At 41.8% G+C, this 22,616-nt stretch overlaps 1 protein-coding gene across 3 annotated transcripts in view; it reads right to left on the reverse strand.

Moving 5' to 3' along the window:
* Window positions 1-15,333: 15,333 nt before the first annotated feature.
* NEK10 (NIMA related kinase 10) overlaps window positions 15,334-22,616 on the reverse strand; it is a 376,851-nt gene continuing 369,568 nt past the window's right edge. For all 3 annotated transcript variants that reach the window (XM_008266079.5, XM_008266081.5, XM_002716230.6), the window contains one exon: window positions 15,334-19,293. In XM_008266079.5, coding sequence (XP_008264301.3) covers window positions 19,245-19,293 — 49 coding nt within the window. In that variant the 3' untranslated portion in view covers window positions 15,334-19,244. The remainder of the gene's footprint in view (window positions 19,294-22,616) is intronic.

Raw genomic sequence — 22,616 nt, forward strand, 5'->3', positions numbered from 1 at the left:
CTCACTAGGCTAATCCTCCACCTGCGGCGCCGGCACACCGGGTTCTAGTCCCAGTCAGGGCGCCAGATTCTGTCCCGGTTGCCCCTCTTCCAGTCCAGCTCTCTGCTGTGGCCTGGGAGGGCAGTGGAGGATGGCCCAGGTGCTTGGGCCCTGCACCCACATCGGAGACCAGGAGGAAGCACCTGGCTCCTGGCTTTGGATTGGCGCAGCGCGCCGGCCATAGCAGCCATTTGGGGGGTGAACCAGTGGAAGGAAGACCTTTCTCTCTGTCTCTCTCTCTAACTCTGCCTGTCAAAAAAAATAAAAAAGATGTCCATAACTCCCAAAACTGATCTACTGCCCTTTTGCACTTCATCCCACCCCACCTCAGGCAACTAATAGTCACTGATTTTTTTCCTATCACTATAATTTTGCCTTTGCTAGAATATCATGTAAATATCCTTTCTCAGCCTTTTGGCTAAGATCAAGTGTAGAACTAACTGCGTGTAAATGGACTCAGCACAGTGTGTAATTTTTTGGTCTGGCTCTTTTCCCTTAACACAATGCTTTTGAGATTTGCCCAAGCTGTTGCATGCGTCAGTAGTTGAGTTGTTCATATAGCTCTATGGCATTCCATTGCAGAAATTTTCTAACTCTACTGGTAGATTCTGAATGGCTGAAAATTCTCCATCTCTGTCTGTTGGCCTAGAAAATGAAAAAAGCACTGGAACTGGTGGCTCCAGTGCAGGTTGTCTCACACAGAGAAAAGATAGCCAAAGATCACAAACAAAATCAAACAGATTTCCTCCAAACAGTAAATTCAAAATTATTAGTATTAAGTGTTCATGAGTAGGATAGTATAAGTGAACACTTATGCTTCTAGAACAATACATGACTAACAAATCAAGAAATGGAAGAAATGGCTCCACTCATGTGTACTTTGTATTTCAACCAACCTCTCTGCACCCCAGGGAGAGAGGGAGGACACTTCAGATGAAATGTCTAAAGTAGTTGGTTACCAATGGGGTTCTGAGGGACTGGGGCTTGGATCCAGTGCTCTGCAAAAGCATAGCAAAGTGCTTCAGACCTTGATTGAAGATAGACCTAAGCAGAAGGAGCCTAACAGGCCAGAACCCACCCATGACAGCCTCCGCAGCTCCAGAAAAGCCATCTACAGATGCCAGCCACGGGGCTTCAGAAGACTGGGGCTGATGGTTGATTCTTGGTTTCATGGCAAACTGAAAAAAGACATAATTCGAACTACCCAATCAAGCCACACCAGTCCCTCTGAGCCTCCTCCCTAACTGGGCTATTTAAATGGAGATGTTTGGATGAAGACAGTGCTGTGAGCCAAGGTGGAGGACAAAATCATGAAGGAATAGATCACTTCACAGGCTCTTTGTGCAGCAAACCCTAAGGCTGCAAATTTGGAGCTCAGCAGATGGATGTGTCACATTGCCAAGCTCCATGAGATGGCCGATGTGGGTTTGTGTTCTGCTCTGTGAGGGTGTTTGCAGGTGATAAGCAGGAGGAATGATGGAGGGACAAACCCCTATGTTTCAGCTATTATCACTGAGGAGAGAACTCTCCTACCTAGAAATGGGAAAATGAGGTGATACTCAACAAAATCCCTTAAAAACCCCTCCAATCAGGGCTGACATTGTGGAGCACCAACTCCATGTGTGACCCCAAAATCCCACATGAGCACCAATTCAAGTTTTGGCTGCTCCATTTCTAATCCGGCTCCCTGCTAGTGCAGAGAAGGCAGTGGAAGATGGCCTAAGTGCTTGGGCTCCTGCCACTCATGTTGGAGATCAATGGAGTTCCAGTCTCCTGGCTTCACCCTGGTCCATCCCCAATCTTTAAGGCTATTTGGGGAGTGAACCAGTAGATGGATGATCTTTGTGTCTGGCTCTCTCCCTCTTTCTGTATATCTGCCTTTCAAGTAAATAACCAAATTTAAAAAAAAACTTTTAAGCCAGACAATTTTAATCCCTAGGATGTTTCCTACTAGAATATAAAAATGTAAGCAAAGAGGAATATCTTGTCCAGTGTTCCTTGATGGGAAATGATATAAATGTTATTTAAAATAAGAAACAGAGCTTGGTGTTTGGTGCAGAGGTTAAGATGCTGTTTGAGATATTCCTAACCCATATAGGAGTACCTGGGTTCAAATCCAGGCTCCACTGCTGAGTCCTGCTTCCTGCTGAATTGCACCCTGGGAAGCACCCATGATGGTTCAAGAAGTGGGGTCTCTGGCACCTACGTGGGAGACCCAGATTGAATTCCAGGATCCTGACTTAGGCCTGGGCCAACCTGGACTGTTGCAGGCTTTAGGGAATGAACTAGTGGATAAGCTCTCTCGCTCTCTCGCTCTTCTCTCTCTCTCAAATAAAATGGAAACAAAAATAAATAGGAAATAGCTTAACTTCCTCTCAATAGGGATTGATTAATTAATGATATAATGATACACTGAAATGTTGCTCAAATACCTTAAAAAGTAATGTAGCTCAGAAGTCAGGAAACTTCTTCCACAAAGAGCCAACAGTAAATATTTTGGACTTTGTGGGTCAGACTGTTTCTGTCACCGCTATTCATTCCACCAGTGTGGCTCAGAGCAGCCAGAGACAGTAAACAAATGAATGAGCACAGCTGCCGTTAAACTTTGTGAGCAGAAGCAGCAAACAGAATTTGACTCTTGAGCCATAGTTTGCTGAAAGCTGGCATAGACAGGTTTTCTTGACCTATCAGGAGCCCACATTACATTGATAAGTGAAAAAATTCAAGTTGGAAAGCATTTTCTGTCTTTGAAAAACAATAACCACACATAAGCCTGGAATGGCAGGATGGCAGGATTAGCACTGTTTTACATTTTTTCTTGCCATTACACATTTCTTATATTCCTTTTTTGCCCCCTGGGGGAAGGGGAATGTAATATCAAAAAAGGTATTTTAACTTAAAAGCAAAGAAACCACACAGCAGAGAGAAACTGTGCTAATATACAAGTATAGGTAACAATGACATTCTTAAAATCTTCCTGATTTTGCCTTTGTCATCCAACTCAGAAACGGAAAATGATGTATTTTCATCTCCCAAGGCAAAAGGCTAATGGGTACTCAAGGAACAAACCCAACTAAACCATTTCAGATTCAAATATAACTTTTCCTCTCTATTCCATCAAACTCAGAGGGCTCTCCTCAATTTGTGTTCTTCCCTGAGTTTGCAGCGGTGTGACGGTGGACAAGTTTTTGAACCCACAGAATAGAGCCTTAGAGTGCTCCTCTCTGTGCTCTTTCTGCAATAAAACTCCACAATTCAGCAACTCTGCAAGGAGGGATGCTTGGCTGCTCCAAGAAGTTTCTGCCCTGAGATGCCTATTAAAGCTATAATGGTTACAGTAGCTAGGACACTGGAACTTTTGTGGCCAGCTGCTGCCTACTCAGAAAGTTCTTGAACAGCCTTGGTTGTTACCTAAAGCCTCCTAAATTATGGTCATGTGTTTTTCCATTGATGACCTCAGCTGAACTCAAATTGATACAGTTTCAATTAAAATGGTATGCCAGTGAACAGGAATTGTAACTTTCTCACCTGCTCTTCAGGTTGCAAAGAGAGCTCATTCCAGAGAGACGGGATGAAATTTGATTTTATGAAGCAGTTGAGCTTAGGAGCAAAGCCAAAGTCGTTTAAGTAAGGTTCCCTTACCATTAAATTTCCTTTTCAAAGATATGCCTCTAGCTCCACATATCTAAGAGACCAGGTCTCCACAGTTCCTGTCTGCAGATGTGGTGTCTATGGCCTGAGCATGTAGCAGAGGGAAGCATTTGGCTGGGAGGCAGAGAGGTAACTAATGCATGAGCATTCCGGCATTTCCAGTAGGTTTCAGTTAAGGGAAAAATGCTCATTATATGGAAAGCCAGAGTTCCGAGGTAGGAATGACAGGCAAATCTTTTTACCAAGCATCATTATCCCTCTTGCCTGATTCCAGCCTCCTCTTCCGGCCTCTTGGGGACCTCTAATGAGCTCTCCACAAGGCAAGATTCCTATTATCAGCAGAGAATGGGCTCCTACCTGACCTCAGAAATAACTTAGTTTTACTTGCGGGGCTCCTTTCTCAGAAAGCAAACCTCACCACTCTATGCTGTGAGCCGAAGAAAGAAGTTGCTGAGGGTACAAAAGACTGTGTGGTTTGTCCAGCTTTAAAAAAAAAAAAAAAAACTGTGTTGCAAAGAAATCAAGCCAGACCCAGGAAGACAGGAAGAAATAAGTGGGAGTGGGGGAGTCCTTGTCTTTTTTTGAGATATTCTGATACCTTCCATTTTCACCTATTGTGGGGTTGTTGAGACTCTAAATAGGCATGGAATGCCATCCAGTAATCTTGATGCCTAGTAGGGTTAAAGGTGTTATGCTGTACCAAATTATCAGGAATTGGGCATTGTGCCTGTACGTGTAAATGCAAAGCCATGCTTATACAAAGCCCATTACACAACTATGCCTATGGGGGCCAGCACTGTGGCGTGGCTGGTAACGCTACTGCTTGCAATGCCAGGATCCCATATTTGTGCAGTTAGTGTCCTGGCTGCTTCACTTCTGATTCAGTTCCCTACTAATGGCCTGGGAAAAGCAGCAGAAGAGAGGACTAGTGTTTGGGCCCCTGCATCCACATGGGAGACCCGGAAGAAGCTCCTGGCTCCTGGCTTTAGCCTGGCGCAGCCCTGGCTGCGCAACCATCTGGGGAGTTAACTAGTGGATGGGAGATCTCTCCTTTTCTCTGTCTTAACATCTCTCTCTGTAACTTTGACTTTCAAATAAATAAATATTTTTTAATCTTCAAAATCTGCAGTTACGTTTCAAAAAGATCAGGCTTTTAAAAGCAGGCAATTGAAATGCTAGTCTGAAGTTGGCTCTAATTCCCTTTGTAAGGGGTGAGAAAAATTATACAAAGGCCAAAAAGATGGATAATGAGGGGACCACACCAGGGAAGAAGAAATTGGCAAAGGCTAAAGAGTTTGACCCATTAACTGTCACTTACTAGTAACTCCAGCAATATTATACTTCTCTTTTCTAACGAAATCAGACATTTTATTCAAAATTTTGATTCAGGTTTCCATTCATTTAACATTCAACAAATATTTACTTAGTTCCTAAATTCCTTACTATGCAAATTCTCAGCAGGCATATCATCTGGGAACTTGTTAAAAATGCACACTCTTAGGCCCCATCCCAGCCCTACTGAATCAGACCATGCATTTTAATAAGATAATCAGTACGTTATGAAACTTTCAGAAGCATTGGACAATGTGATGAACACTTGATGTACGAATAAATAAAGGACTGAATGAACTCCCCTGGCTCAGGAAAGACTCCCTGTCAGGACTGCCCAGTTTTGTTGTGCTTACCTAGGAGAATTCCCACCCATCAACTTCCGCTCGTGCTTCCATCACCCCAGTAGGTGTGGAACCACAGCACAAAGGCATCTTGGAAACACACCAGCACAGAATTGGGGTGCATGAAAAGAAAAAGCTGACCCTCTATGTCCTGAGGGAGTGAGGGCTGCTTCCCAAATGTGATGTTGTAGACTTGAACTTGAAATGGGTCACCCACTATGCAAGGGGTCACTCTGATTTGAGTGTAGCAGGCTGTGTTTGAGATTCTAGGTGGGTTTTTTTTTTTTTTTTGGTTTGGTTTGGTTTGTGGTTTTTGTTTTTTTTTTTTTTTTTTGGATTTTTTTGGGGGGGGTTGGAAGGGAAGGCCAGAATATGGTCAGGGTTACAATCAGATAACTCCTGAAGAGGGTGAGATGACAGGCAACAGAAGAGCTCTGTAGAGGTTACAGGTTCTACCTGACTTATCAAAGCCTTTGCTGGAAAGCCAGGTACTAGTGAAAACCTTAAAAATGAGTTTAGTTGGGGCCGGTGCTGTGGTGTAGCGGGTAAAGCCACTGCCTGCAGTGCCCGCATCCCATATGGGCACTGATACGAGTCCTGGCTGCTCCACTTCCTATCCAGCTCTCTGTGATGGCTTGAGAAAGCAGTAGAAGATGGCCTAAGTCCTTGGGCCCCTGCAACCACGTGGGAAGACCCCGAGGAAGCTCCTGGCTCCTGGCTTTGGATTGGTGCAGCCCCGGCCATTGAGGCAACTGGGGAGTGACCAGTGGATGGAAGACCTCTCTCTCTCTCTGCCTCTCCTCTCTGTGTTTAACTCTGACTTTCAAATAAATAAATAGCTCTTTAAAAAAAAGTCTTGGGTCGTAAGCATCCTAGGTAGGCTCCGGCTCTGGAAGTGGGGCAGTTACAGAAATGGTAGAACAGGCTACATCTGTGCTTTTGAAAAGGGTGACCAGAACATCCCCTACAGTGGCCTGCACCAAGGCACAGTAGTTAAGTGGTTTCTTGCAACACCTTCATCCCATATCAGAGCACTGATTTGACTCCCAGCTGCTTCACTTCCAATTCAGCTCCCTTGTAATGCTCCCAGGAAAGCAGCAGATTAGGGCTCAAGTACCTGTCCCTCTGCCACCCATGTGGGAGACCTAGATCAAGTTCCTTGCTCCTAGTTTCAGCCTGGACCAGCCCAGAACCAATGGAGAAAAAATCAATCTCTCTCTCTCTCTCTCCCTCCCCGCCCCCCATTTCTCTGGCTGTCACTCTGCCTTTCAAATAAATAAAGTCTTTGAAAAACAAATAGAAGAATATCCCCTACAAATATTTAAGGCAGTCATCAACAAGTGCCTAGAAGGGAGATGATAACTACGAAATAAAACATGCACTTTAAAATTATGAGAATTTTTAAATTTCATAATTTAGCACTTATCTCTATAATATAATCAAGAATTTTGTTTGGTGGGATTGGAAAAAGGCATGGGCACTGGAGCCATCAGAATCTAGAACATTCATTTTCTTCTACAATTTCAACTGCTTTGTTCTTTGCACTGGCTATGGTCTGCTTGATGCCTCTGAACCTCAGGGCTTTCTCAGCTCCGCAACAGTGTTAGTTGTAACTCTTCCCAGTGACTGCTACAATGAATACAGTGACATATGGAAAGTGCCTCACACTGTGTGACCACAGAGTGTCAACACACTTCTCTCTCCCCAGTGGAAAGTAATGTGGCTAATTGTGAGAGGAGACTTTTGAAAATTACTCCCTATAAATCTATCACTTCTTTAAATGGATCTGATTAACCTTTAAATGAACAAGAGCCTCTGATTAAAATATTAAGTTGGCAACCTCTTATTGATATAGGGACCCAATCAGGGAGGTAGGATTGTATTAATTATATTCATGAACTAGAGACCACACTCCCCCCCCCCATCCCTACCTGGTCTCACCTGTACACACCCACCTGACAATCAGACTATGTAACCACTCCTCTTTTGGAAGTGAATATGAGGGGTGGAGTGCCCTGAGCCTGCCCCTGCTCTCCCAAGCGCTGCCTGTTTTTGCTGAGGCCCCTGGCCCTTCTGCCCGTGTGACTCCTCCACGTGGCTCCAGCCTGTAACTTGTGCGCATGGCCCCTGGTCTACCTCTGAGATTCTGGTATGGAATTTCCCACTTACCCTTCTTAGGCCTCTCTCCTTTAATAAAGCCCTCACGTTCCAGTGTATTTCTCGCACTCTAAATAAATCTTTAACCTTACCATGTTGTCTGCTTCATTTGAGCCAGTATTTAGAATTCTTGTCCATACAAATGGCAAGGACCCCCAAAATGTTAATTTTAGCATGTGCTAGATGATAACATTATTTGTTAATCCAGATAGCTCAGCAAAGCTTTCAAAGTAAAAATGATAAAGATGAGGTTAGAATTTTGTTTCAGGGCTGGCTCTGTGATGTAGCAGGTAAATCTGCCCCCTGTAGTGCTGGCATCCGATATGGGCATCTGTTCTAGTCCCAGCTGCTCCACTTCCGATCCAACTCTCTCCTATGTCCTGGGAAAGCAGTAGAAGATGGTCCAAGTTCTTGGGCCCCTGCACCCACATGGGAGACCTGGAAGAAGCTCCTGGCTCCTGATTTTGGGTCAGCACAGCTCCAGCCATTACGGCCATTTAGGGAGTGAACCAACGTATGGAAGACTTTCTCTCTCTCTCTGGCTCTGCTTTCAAATAAATAAATAAAAATGTTAAAACCTCCCAAAAAATAAGCTGGTGGTGAGGGAAATGTGGCACAATAGTTAAGCCACTACAAGTGATGCCCACATCCATATGAGAGTGCATGGTTTGAGTTCCAGCTCCTCAGCTTCCAATCCAGCTGCCTGCCAGTGTGCACCCTGGGAGAAGCTAGATAATGACTCAAGTACTTGTATTCCAGCCACCCACATGGGAGACCTGGACGTTCTGAGCTTCTGGCTTCAGTGTGGTCCAGCCTTTTTTCTTTATGGGTATTTGGAGAGTGAGCCAGGAGATGGGGGGTATTTCTGTGTGTCTCTTCTTCTGCCTCTGCTATTTTGCTTTTTAAATACATACATATATACGTAAAACTTTTTCAAAAAAATTTAAAAGTCCATTACAAGATTGCAAATGTAGAAGAAAGTATAGGGAAAGAAGATACAAACTATTGATTCTGGAGGTTGTGTGGTGGAGACAGATATTTTTCCTATGAGACACAGAATTTTAGACACTGGCAGTATATGATCAAATGCACTCTAAATTCTAGAATTATTTTTATAAAATGGAGGGAATGGAAGATTTGAGTAGCTGTTTGCAAATATGGCCAACATAGAGCTTCATACAACCCAATTGAGTTTTGACAATGGGAATCAATAGGAAAAGTACTGGGAAGATGTTTACCTCCCCAGAAGTGCGGGGAGTGTGTGCGCACAGAGGTTGGGAGGGACAAGTATAGGAAGAAGAAGGGGTGAAAGGGTATTTCATTGACTTGTATTGTGAGCAAAATCATGGCCAGGAGGGAGAGCTCTTCTTCTCATATATGGCACTACAAGGACAAGCAGATTTCTAACAAACCACAGGACACCACTGCTCTCTGGTTTTCTGTACCACTGACTTTACACTTTCCAGACTGGAGCACCTGTGTCAAAACACTGATGGCAGTGCTGATTTAATCTAACCAGGTAATAGACTGGGAGGTGAGCACCTTTGAAGGTTGTTATGCAAAACATTTTTCCAATGAAAATAGTTCCTAATGTATAACTGACCAAAGACACTGATAAGCAGTTAAATAGAATAAATAATCATTTGTTATGCACTTCATAATAAAAGTTACATATTTACCATGATAATTCATTTCCTGGAAAGAGATGACATATCTAAAATATTCACAGTGGGAATAATAAATACAACTCAAAAGCATTTTTAAAATAAATTAGGAGGCTCTAAGATGCATGTCACTTTGGTTGAGGTTATTTGAAATATTCTCAAAGGATAATTGGTGGAAAGCATAGCAGAAAAGCCCTCCACCTCTCCCAGAGGCCAAATGAGGGTCAGCAAGACTTTTGTTCCATCCCAGACAGCAAGCAGGCTTCCCAAAGGCTGGGGCCATTTTGTTTGCTTGTGGTGGAGGAAGGAAGTGGAAAGCCTTGACATCCATTTCTTCCTGTTGAAGGGGCCTCCCGACTTCCTTGGATGTTTGGGGCATTCTGTCATTTGCTTGGAACACTGACCCCATTTGATTGAAAAGTTCAACGACAGAATCACAGAAGCAGCCCAAGGAAGGAAGGAAGGTCCCCAAGCCGTTTGATGTTGAGGGTGTGCTCTGGACTCCAGATCTGTCCTTTACGCGGCTAAGGTCTGTCATCCTGACAGCCACCTGACCTGGGATGGGAAGAAAAAGCAGGAGGTGCAGGCCCAACCACCAAGTCATTTGACTTATTTTCAACCTTTCTGTGCTAGCACACAACAGCAGCAACAGCAATCAATGAATCATTTCCCAGGGCAGGTGTACCATTAAAAGCTTACCAATGCACACTCATGGTCACAAACATTTTAAGTTGATATTAATTTGGCTATCTACGTTCTCCTGCCAGTGACTCAGGTGGGATTTTCCAGAATCCCATCCTGGATGGATTCATTGGGAAATGTTGCCAGGAAGCCTAGTAGGCAAGTGGGGAAGTTGGACGGGGACAGGGAGGAAGCCAGCCTCATATGCCTTATCAGGTACAGTCCTATTGAGAGTGACTTCAACTCAGTTCTGCAGGGAAATTGTGAAAAAAAGTGAAGAGAGCACCTCACAGCTGACCCAGTTTGGGTGAGGGTTCTGGAAGATTTGATCCCATGTACCAAACTCATGTTGGTCAAGGGCTACCTCTGGAGACAGAAATTTCTAGATTGCCAGCAAACAGAGCAGGTTGCAGCAATCTGAGGACCGTTCTCATCCAAATAGTTGGCTGACATACCAAGTGTCTTATTTCTATTGCAGTGTTTAATTCTTGCACTAGACCAAGGTCCAACAACCTTTTAAGGTAGAATTGTCGGTGATGCTCATGATACACATGTCAAAGCTAAGCTATAGAAGGCTTACATCCTTGGTCTGAGGTCACACAAGTAGAAAATCAGGGAGCTGGCTTCTGAACTCAAAGCTATTTGAGCCAAAGACCCAATTTTTAAAGCAGGTTTACTTGTTATAGTATGTGAAAATAAATTTAGAGATTCCAGGCTTTAGGTGATTTTTTTCCTAATGCCTTACATTTCAGAAAACATGGTGGGGGTGTCTTCAAAAAGTTTGTGGAAAAAATGTATTGTAAAGAAACTATAACTGAATTTCAAAAAACTTTTGCACCCAAGTAAATATCTTGTTATTCCATTTTTCCATGAACTTTTTGAAGTTCTCATATAATCATGAAAATTACAACATTTTTTCCAGCATTATGTAAACAACTTTTTGCACATCCCAAAGATGGTTAAAATGTCTTTGGCAACGCTATATGGCTCAAGAGATAAAACCAGAGTGTGCACAAAATAAATCCTTGACATTTTAGTCTTTATAGTGTGATAGCAAACCAAGCCTGTACTACAGAGGCAACTTCGTAGAAAGAGATAAAATGAACATAAAATTGTGTTCTTAATCTTGGGAAGAGGAAAATAATCTTTATGTTTGGGGAGCACTTGCCATCGCTTATTTTGTTTAAGATTGTAGTTTGTAGCTATATCAAGATGTACTCTATAATTCACTTATTTTAATATAAACATAATTACTGAGAGCAATCCATTTGTTCTCATTTGATAAAGAACTAAAATTAGAACAGCAGCTGACATGGCACAGAGTTTTAAGAATGCCAGGGACATTTATGGTGATGCTACAGAATACTCCTCTGGCTCCTGGAAGAACAATTTCCGTTCCTGCTTCTCGTGCCAGGAACTGAGGTTTGTTTGTCTATTTGCTGGGTGAGATTTGGTTTGCAAATAACCTGCTGGAGACATCTGTTGGAATCCTGGTGCGAGGACAGAAATGCTCTGGAATTCAGTCCTGTGTCTGAGGCCACGTTCATGAGACCACCTCACACAATTCACAGAGTCTTCCATCAGGGCTGTGATAACCTGGTATTGCACTTGGCATTTCATGGGCTCAATTTTACAAGTCTACCTATATCTGTGTCCTTTGTTACTGTACTATTGTACTCTCTGGCTGTCACACCCTACACCCTTGTATAAGCCTCTCCCCTTGGGTAAAGGTTACACCCGTGACTTGGTACAGATGATGGGATGCCACACCCTTGATTAGGGGGTAAATCTGTCTTAGCAGATGAGAGAGAGAGGGAGAGAGAGAGAGAGAGAGAGAGAGAGAGAGAGAGAGGACATAGGCTTCCCCATAGACCTTGAAGCAGCAAGCTGCCTTGATATACACTATGGGCAAGCCCACATGACAGGGTGCTGTACGTAGGACTGATCTTTGCCAAACTGAAAGCTTGGAGGATCATCATCCTGAGACTCATTAGATCCAATCCCTAGTCACCAATTTATTTGCAGCAAGTGAGACCCGGAGCAGAGAACAAGTAAGCTATGCTCAATCTTCCAACTTACGGAAATTGTGGTAGTAAATGTGTGTTGTTGCCAACTGCCAAGTTTATGGCAATTTGTTACACAACAATGAACACCTGCTATTTCTTCCCATTCTAGAGCTGAGTTTGACCATGGGCTCTGTTTTGGCCCAGAGGAATGGGGAAAGCCTAATATAAGCTAGGGCTTTGCGAAGTAAATCTACATTCTCTTTTCAACTTTGCCACTATCACAAAAACCAGATCTGCGTTAGGCTGCCATAGTGATGTGAGAGATAGCTGAGGGAGAAGGGATGGGAGAAACTCTTGTCCCCCCTGGATCTATCCTAGCCAGCATGCCCGCTGGCCACTGACACATGCAGGGACCCACTGCAAATCCGTTGAGCCTTGCTCAGATCTGCAAAATGGTAGCTTTGGGATCTGCATGGAAGGAAGGCCTATATTTCCGGGAATGGAGAGTCCCTACCTGTACTTCCGGGGAAGAAAGTCCTTGTCAAGGTCCCTGCGGGTGCCTAAAGGTCAACCAATGAGGATCAGACCCGCCTCAACCTTTAACTCCCATGCCCTGAATCTATAAAAGGAGCTCTCCCAATCTCTGACGCGCGACTTCCCCAGCCCCCGCTCTGTTGCTCTGTTCGGACCGGGGAACCTCGCCCAGGAGCGGAACCCCAATAAAAGCCTGTGAATGAATCGATTCGTCTGCCTGGGAAGATCTGTTACACGCCGGACACCTTACACAAAACACTGAGCTGAGTTTTAGGCTCATGAGAAATAATAAGTTGTCATTTTAAACCCCTAAGTATTGATGTACTTTGTTAGACAACATTTGTAGCAATAAATAACTGAGACAGGGACCAAGTCACTAACGCTGAGGGATATACTGGAACTTGCATACATATTTGATTGCCTGTGTAGATTTATTTTTTAATCAAAAGACGAAAGCACAAAAGAAGAGCCTGGAGAGGTGGTGAGAGAAAAGAGATCATTATTTGCTGTAGACTCCGGACAAGAGAGAATGTTCCAGTAACTCGAAAATACACTTTTATTATTTTTCTTTAGCATTTTTACAGAGTATATTTAAGCAATAGCAAAAATAAATGCTGCTTGCACCTTTTATACAATCCTTTATAAATGCATTTCTCTTTCTTCTTTTCAGGGTCTCCAACCTCATGGTCGTTTTCCAGTCTAGGTGTGTTCAGGCAGGATGTATTCTGGATGTCTTAGGACAAGAAGCACGTGCACAGGAGTCCCTTGCTGGCTGCCTGCTACACACACCCCATTAGTGTCCCGCAAACATTCCTCTCACCTCCGGTAGGAAACCCTTCAGTTACTTGGGTGGGAATGGGGGCTAGCGGGTGAAACTGGACAGGGAGAAGAATGGGATGGGAAGTCCTGGAACAAAACAAAGTACTGTCTTAAGAGACTTGAGGGGAAAATTGCACTGAGAACATTTTTGTATTCTGCAGGGACAGGCCTTTGAATCACACCCCAGGCTGTCAGGGAGAGGGACGCTCTGGGCGACATGAGGATTAGGGGCTTTGCTTCCGTTCAGAAGACAGCCTTACTTATTTATATTTACTTATTTATTTATTTATTTTTGATCCTAACAAATTCTCCACTGGGAACAAGAGAATATGGGAAGCATTATAATTCAGTTTTCATCTGCTAAATGTCAGTAAACAGAACACACTCAAAAAAGAGTTTAAGTGACTTTAATTCCCTATTTGGGAGGATAAAATGATGGATTCTTTCCACAGCTGGTTCACTTGCAAATAGCCAAAATACCTTGCAATGATTATTTTCTAATCTAGCTAAGTGCAAGCATCTTCCATCTGCCTGTGTGTATCTATTTAGGTTCCATGTATACTTCTCGAAAAATTTGCATTATCAGATAAAATGGGCCTGAGTCTATGGGATGAAACACGGGGAAGAAAACATGGCCCCAGGGACAGAACCACATTCACTTTAATGGCAGATTTTTTAAAAAGTGCTTCTTTGAGGAGTCTAATGTTTGTGGGATGCTTCATAGGGACCCCAACCAGAGGATTTGACCAACAGGTTACTGAGGAGTCTCTAGGGCCTTCTGTTCCAAGCAGGCAAGCTGCTGTTGACAACGCCACAGAGATGGCTATGGTCTCTTCCAGGAGATCCAGTAGCAGGAATCACTTAAGTATCTGGAGCTACATAGAAGCTGCCTCTTTTTTTTTTTTTTTTTTTTTTTTTTGGACGGGCAGAGTGGAAAGTGAGAGAGAGAGAAAGGTCTTCCTTTTCCATTGGTTCACTCCCCAATGGCCACTGCGGCCGGCGCACCGTGGTGATCCGAAGCCAGGAGCCACATGCCTCTCCTGGTCTCCCATGCGGGTGCAGGACCCAAGGACTTGGGCCATCCTCCACTGCACTCCCGGGCCACAGCAGAGAGCTGGCCTGGAAGAGGAGCAACCGGGACAGAATCTGGCGCCCAGACCGGGACTAGAACTCGGGGTGCCGGTGCCGCAGGTGGAAGATTAGCCTAGTGAGCCGCGGCGCGGGCCAGAAGCTGCCTCTTACACACACTGCACATCATGCAGTGGGTGAACGATTGGGCAATGCCAGGCTTCCGGGAAGCAATGTGCCTTCTATTTGCCCTCTGACTTCTCAAAAGAGTTTTAATTTGGGGATTGTCCCACCTGCTTGAAAGCTGTCTCATCTTTCACAAATTGGAATCCACCGCCCACACTGAGTCCCTATATTTATTTACCTCCCTCATTGTATATGTCGCCTTCATGAAAATACTGCATGTCTTTCTGCCTGTGATGTGAGGGATAGATGAGGAATCCCTGAACCAGCTCAATTTCCTCTGAAATTCACTATGAGATCAGCACACAGAATTTGGAAGGCAAGTATTTTAGCTAAAATTTAATAGGCATTCACAAGCCTTCTCTCCCTTTTCAGAATCCTGGCTCAAATAGAACTTGAAATATAGAGCTATGTCATGGGCTCAGAAGATCATTTCATCAGTGCCATTTGTGGTCTGGTTTTAAAGTGAAGAGGCCTCAACACATTACGTCCTCTTAGTTTGTTATTCTTAGTGTGAATCTCTCTCTCCCTGTGTTATGGGACCAGTGCTTGCAAAAACTCTAGCTAACTTTTTGTTTGTCAGCGCACCATTTTGATTCTAAGCATCTGCCCAGACTTGTTGATTGTCTGTAAGAATGACAGCCAGCCATATTTTTCCATAAAGACACACCTTCTCTCTTTGGTCAGTGTAAACAAAGGTAAGCTCCTTCAGAAAGACTGAACTGAAACAGTCACAGGTTTGCTGTTACACACACTTCTGTTACCTCTAAGCACAGTAACTGGGTACAGAGTGAAACTTCCCTGTACCAACAGAGCGGGGAAAAGGTAGCTCACATTGACAGGAGCAACACTGAGCTTTCAAATAGGAAGAGGGTGCATTTATTTTTAATATGAAACAACGAACTGTATTTTAATTGTGTGTTATTAGTCAAGTACTGCATAGGTACAGTAGAAACAAAACAAAAAACAGAGTACCCTTGCAACAAAGAATGCTTCTGTGACCTTTAGGGTGTGTGATCTGCATGTTTAAAATGATTAGCCCTGGACTCAGAGGACGTGTAGACTAGGGACATCCATCAGTCACAGGTCAAAGTCATAAAATCTTCCCTGTCCCTCTTGCAAATCTCAAAACAATATCACAGCTGGACTATCACCAACCATAGCAATCATGCTTGCAAGACACAGTTTCACTGTAATGACACACATAAGAGTCCCTTTATCACAGAGGTGCTTCCCTGAGACATGTGTGTCTTCCTACCAATATGAGAACTGGCATTCAATTTGTAAGCACAGTGTTAGCAGCACATTTCAGTTGAAAAAATAATCTACCCAAAACTATGTCAGTTTCCACCAAAGGATAATTAATACAAATTGAAAGGTATCATATAGGTATATATAAAACACACTGTTTATATCTCATTTACTTGTTGAACGTGAAGAATTTCTTGTGCGGCTAGAATTTTGCCCAAGGAGTCAAGGTCAACAAAGGCTTAGGAAGCCTTTTGTAAGTAGTTGCATCACCAGGGTGCTGAGCAGCTGTTTCTGCCCAGCCTTCTCAGTGTCACCTCTCCAGTGGACTCCAGCATACCCCCTGCATACCTCCTGCATACCACCGGAACAGAAATAAAAGACAAACAATAACAATCACTTAAATGAAGTTGTTTCTGCCTTCAGATAGAAGCTGACGCCATTTCTGAATGAACTTAGTGTATTCACTGTGCCTGATTCCTACTTCAGAAAAGGAAAAAAAAAAGAAATAAACTTAGTTTGTAACCCAGAAAATCAAAAGGTGAAATGTAGGTTTCATGCATATTAATACTGATAGAACTGACTACCTAATATTATTAAATACAAGTGGTGATTAACTGGTGATGTTGCTAGAATTGCATCTAACTAACCCTTTCTATATTGGTTTTAGACATCAAAATCCATAGTAGTTAATGAGTCATTGATGGTACTTACAGTAAGACCTGAACTCCTTGTCAGCTATGTCAATAAATTCATAACATAAATTCAACAAATTTCATAACAGTGTTGTTTTAGAATGCCAAAATAGACTAGGTGCACATTGTTCATATGTCCTTTCTGGATTCAAAGAGCATGTCCCCAAGCTGCTGAGGCTCACCCACAGTGCAGATCCAAGTGTCCATGTTACTACTATTCCCTGAAAGTCTCCATTTAAAGATTCTGCATCCGAAAGACAGTTAACAACCACCAAGCAGATATCCCTGCCGTAGTCACTCCCCTAGGAACGGAACATTTTGCTTTTTAAAAAGAAAATCAAGGTTTCAAGTACAGGTGTTCAGACAGAGCTGGCAGATAAAACATAATTAACTGAGGCATTTGTGTATCCCAAGTAATCCAAAAAGACTGATTCATATTCTATCCATACAAGTATCCGGTCATCAAGAATTAGATGAATTCAATGAATTCCCAGGGATTTTCACCACACAACAAATCATTTAAGATTGAGAGAGAGAGAGAGAGAGAGAGAGAGAGAGAGAAATTAAATGCATTCTACAAAAGATGAGGTTATTAACTTCAAGTAACAACTGCTTGCATTAGAAGATTGCTTTGAGAGTCAAAAAACAAAATGATCCTTCTCCTTTTGGAGGTGCTCCTTGTTTGGAAACTGAGGGCCTTTGCAAAGCTTACTTCTGTGGCGTGACTCCTGCTACAAAGTGGTGTTCTTGCCAGCATCTAACTTTCTCTCAGAGGCCAGGCCCTGCATGATGTAGATTCACTGATTGGTGTTGTTTAAGGGAGAATTCCAGTAGAGCCCATTCATTACTTTAGCAAAACAATACATCTATCAGCATAGAGTTAATGGGCCTGAAGCTACTGCTGAAAGGACATTCATTTGCTTATGTTTGTTAACTCTTAATGGTTTCTCCCCTAAATGAGTTAGAAAAATTTCCCTCTCATTTTGATCAATAAAGTCAACTGTACACATTTAAAAACATCTCAAATAAATCATTTCATAGGAAGTTATGATTTTTGACTACTGTCATTTCCTAAATTCTGTTTTGTGTAGTTTAGCATTTGAGAATAAACTTGATTGTTCTGCTTTTCACAGTTTGGTTTACCCTAGGTATGGGTTTCTAATCACCATTAGAATTTGTGTACCACTAAGCCTCTGCTTCCTGCAGGATGAGGAAATGCTCCTCCTACTCACATTAAAAGGTATAAACACCAACAATATATGTTCACATTAAGTTAGAACAGAAATCAAACCTTGCCTTGGTAAATTAAAATACAACGTTTTGATTTTGCTTGTAAATTTCACATAGAGATGGAACTGGTTTGAAATCTCTCTGAAAATCTTCATTACTGTATTTTTACCTATTATTTTAAATAGAATGTGTTTTAATTATCAATTTGGCATAAATACAGACTCAATGGCAATCTTCAAAGTTGTTAGTACATGATTTAAGGGAATTTGGATATCATTTAAATATTAAACATACTAATTTTAAAAATTGCACAGATTCACATTAAGGCATTTTTCATATGTCACAGAAATGTTATTTTGTTTCCATCACTGTAAATATATTGAGTTATATTCTATTCAATCATGTGAGACACATATCAGTGTAAATAAAGATGAAAAAGCTCAGTGAAAAATAAATAAAAAGCATAATTTCAGCTTCCAGATCACTTATTTAATGTAAATTAATTGTTCTTTAAGTAGTCAGAAATGCAGTCCGATTTGGCAATAAGAGCATTTCTTGACATTACAGAGTTATAAAAGTCGACTGAAGAATTTTAGCCCAAAATGAATCTATCAAACGTTGGTCATAAACTCTCCCTACCTAGGAATGGGACACTGGCATTCTTGCTTCTCTTTCTTTGGGTGTCTCAATGAATAAAGAATGATTTTATAGTTTATTATACAACTTAGTTTCATTTCTAGTTTTCACAATAAAAATTTATAAACATTGTAGGTAATTTTAGTAAGAAAAGACTTGGAGGAAGTAATATTGCATCTCTTTCATAGATTCTGTGAACTCTTTAAAGTGCTCTAAAAACACCATAAGTTTGATCAGCAGCAAAGCATTAGTCTAATCAAAACCTCTCTCCCCTACATATATGTACATATACACACATTGTATATTAATAATTCAGTTAGTCTAACTTAGATGTAACATTTAACAGTTATTCCAAGAGGCTGTGCAAAGTTACAAATACTGTCTACACTGTACCATGGTTCAAGGCCATCAGCACCAGAATGGTTAAGACAGAACCAATCCTTGCATTAAAAAAAAATCAACCATATATTTTGAATTTCTTTTGAGATAAAAAGAAATGATGCGTACAGTGAGTCACCCAATATGCCATTCTGGGTTCTATAATTTTCTTTATCTAGAACAATTTCTTTTATACAAGGAAGACTAGATACCTTTTCAATCCTGAGTAGAAAATATTTTTTTGAAAAATACGATTTTTTTTTTATCTTGGAGATGAATGTTCTGTGAGAGTGAGGCTTTTTGTCCCCACAGATGAATTTTGCAGTCTTTTCTCCCAGGAGCACATTGACAGCCCTGACATCCTGTATATAATGCATTCTGGGATGGAACCCCCAGCACTGCAGCTGTCATCCACCCACCATAGGGTTCTGGGAGGAGATCCATCAGACCCCATTACATTTTGGTCTTTTTTCCCCCACATCTTTCTAGCAACACCCAATCCTTGAGTATCTTGCAAGTAGTGGCTGAAGTTCAGAACTTGAACTTCACTGGGAAAACCAAGTCCATTCCAAATGCAGCATTTCATCTTTTGGTGGGATGATTCTTGGTCCCCCATGGATAGGAGTGATACCTGGAAGAGTCAGAAGTAGAAGAGTTCTTTACAGTCGCTACAATCTCTAGTTCCCAGATTCAATTTCAAAAGCTATGGCTAGGCCGTATGTATAAATAAATCACAATGAATAAAAATGCTCCTTTTTATTAAACCCAGGACATTTTTAGAAAGGTACCTTTTACTAATGTTCACTGCCACTGGAGTCTTTCTCAAGCTATAAACACAATAGGAACTAGTAAATCCATTCAAAATACCCTGTACATTAAGGCCTATGCACTTTAAAATAATCATTTTAGATGTTCACTAGACAACTGAGGAACTGAAGCAATGCAAGCTGATTCAATGTATATTTCTGTTTGCTTTGTCTATCATTTCTTAATACATATTTTAATACTAAAAATAAAATACTGCTGTGCACCCCTAAGTGCATTCGTCAAGATGATATGCTTGTCATCTACTCATTCACAGAACTCAAATGGTTTTATTCTTACAAACAACAATGTTAAAATTAAGGCATTCTAGGTTACATCCTTCTGCTAGGAACTAAACCTCTACGTATGCAAAATCTCAGTGATCACACACTCCTGCAAGTGATCAACAGAGCCTACTCTGGGAGCAGTTATGAGGCCAGGCAACACTCTTGCTCTTTTTCATTTTCTTTACAGTGCTTCCTTCTCAACTCAGTCCTAGCTCCCCCTCCCAGAAGCCCAAAAATGAGAAATAGCTCATTTTGGTCAGGGGCCCTAGGTGCTACTTCTGTTACCACTTTATTTTGTGGCTGAGATATTCTTCCAAACCAATAGCTCATGCATTCCCCAAACTATTTCACCATTTCCAGAAATCCTCCCGAAAGACAGCTGGTAGATGAGACATGATCTCAGTCTGAAAACAGCACCTCGGAAGTCTCTAGCTAAATACAAGCCCTAAAATCTAAGCTCAAAATGTGCTATTATCTGCTCAAGCACTTTAGTGGCTAGGGGATGATGTGCATGTAAGCTTGAAGGGACAGTGTTAAGTCGCAAATAGGCACAATAAAGGGATTAAGTATGTAATTCTCTCTGCAGGGTGCTTCATTAAGATCACTTTCTAATTTTATGCAATAATAATGGTGACTATGATGATGAGAACTATAGCAGACCTGGGTAGACCCTGACAGAGCAGTGAGAACAGTGTTTCCCACTTGCAACCACACAGCCAGTACAGCTTTAATCAACTCGTGTTCCATGTGCATGATGAGGAAAAGACCGGGGTACACAAACACAGCAGATTTCTTTCCAATGAGACATCTCAGAGTGTTTAAAACACTGATGGATGTCAACAATCCTTCAAGATGGAAAAAAAATGAGGGACAGCATTGTGGCGCAGCAGTTAAGCCCCTGCCTGCTATGCCAGCATCCCATAGGAGCACCAGTTAGAGTCCTGGCTGCTCTGCTTCTGATCCAGCTCCCTGATAAAGCACTTGGAAAAGCAGCAGGATGGCCCAAGGGCATGGGCCCCTGCAGCCACGTGGGAGACCCAGACAAAACTGCAGGCTCCTGGCCTCAGCCTGGCCCAGCCCCAGTTGTTGTGGTCACTTGGGGGAGTGAACCAGTGGATGGAAGATGCCTCTCTCTGCACCTCCCTCTTTCTCTTTGATTTTCAAATAAATAAATAAATATTTTTTAAATGCAAAAATGTACATTCAGAATTTCCCAAATACTTTTAGTGATGGAAACATTATTTTCATCAAACATTTTCACCAAAGTATTTAACAATATTGGTCATTCAGTGGAACCTATTTGGGAAAAATATATTTTACAGATCTGAAATACCGTATCTAAATACTTTACATGTCTTATGATATTGAACATCCTTCATCCTTTGGCTGTGGGGAAATCATGGCAATAGAAGCTAATATGATTTGTACCTACAGCTATGTGTATTTCTAGTTTTTGGACTATTAGGTATTCCTAAGCGAAACATGGCTTATTTCTTGGGAATTAATTTGGAACAGTTGTAAACAAGCAGTGATTTTAGGTACAATCAGCAGTTATTTGTACTAGTAAACTGTGAAGTGTCTTTCTCCTAGATGGGTTCCATCATTGCTAATAGAAGCCAAAAAATGATGTGGAGTTTGTTGTAACAGTTATGATGCCCACATCCCATGTGTGAGCACCTGGGTTAGAGTTCCTGGTCTGCTACCAATTACAGCTTCCAGCTGATGCACACCCAGAAAGCAGCCTGTGATGGCTCAGTAACGCGGGTACCAGGCACTGATATAGTAGACCTGGATTGAGTCACTAGCATAGTAAAAAAAATTTGCAATGTGTCTTATAAAAGTGTAACTCTGTAGCTGGATTTAAAAAAAAAAAAAAACTTAGAGGTAGTGAGAATTGAAAACAGATAACTGTAACTTCTAAAAAAGATGTAAATAATTATTTTTTGATAGGGGAAAAAATAAGTGCTCTTGTAAGAGCTTTCCTGTGTTCTTTACATGCCTAGTTTCTCACTGATATTCAGCTGGTTTTCTAAAAAAATATTAAGACATTAATTATCCTTTTATTCATGATCTTGACTCTCTGGAGAAATATAGATAAATAAAAAAAAACAATAAATGTGTTTGCCTCACTACAAGGCAAGAGTACTTGAAGTAATAACATGCTGATAGTCAAGAGCAAAGACACTCAGACCATCCATGAAAGGCTGGATACAGCCAGTCCTCCAGCAGGAACTGAAAAGTCAAAAACTTCTCCAGGGCTGGTGGGAGGAGAGTAGTTGTGGAGACGGTAATGTCTATTAACAATATATCTTTGCAAAATAAGAATTACTCATCTTTTCTCTGCAGTTACAAGTCACAACAGAACTAAATTTACAAAGGTAGTATTTTGGAAATATATTATCAAGCCAAACAAGCAAGTAGTTGAACAATCTCAGTGTGATTCATATGAAAAACTCATTGAAATGGGAGAAGAACAAAAAAAAGAGAGGGACTGAACTAGTCCTAAAAAAGAATCTCATTTTCATATAATGACCTTAAATATATGTTCTGCAGCCCTCTTTCTCTTAGCACGGGTACTAGTTTGGGGAAGACTTCTGAAATAATTTAAGCCACAAAATAGCTTCACTAGCTAGAAAGGAGGGCAGTTCCGCCAGGCACCAAAGGCCACGTTAGCATACACTCCAGAGGACAATGCCCCCTAAGACAACCTTGAGCCATCCAGAATGTGGATGCGAATGCTTGCCATCTATCTGATGACTCAGCTATGAGAGGGCTCCTTGGGAAAGTCAGGACACAACTCATGCATATTGGATACTGTCGATGCCCACATCTTTCTTTTTCACTTCGGAGCCTGCTGGCCAGA

The sequence above is a fragment of the Oryctolagus cuniculus genome, chromosome 4 (assembly GCF_051225735.1).
Source record: "Oryctolagus cuniculus isolate XC-2025 breed Fujian yellow rabbit chromosome 4, ASM5122573v1, whole genome shotgun sequence".
In the NCBI taxonomy this organism is placed as follows: Eukaryota; Metazoa; Chordata; class Mammalia; order Lagomorpha; family Leporidae; genus Oryctolagus; species Oryctolagus cuniculus.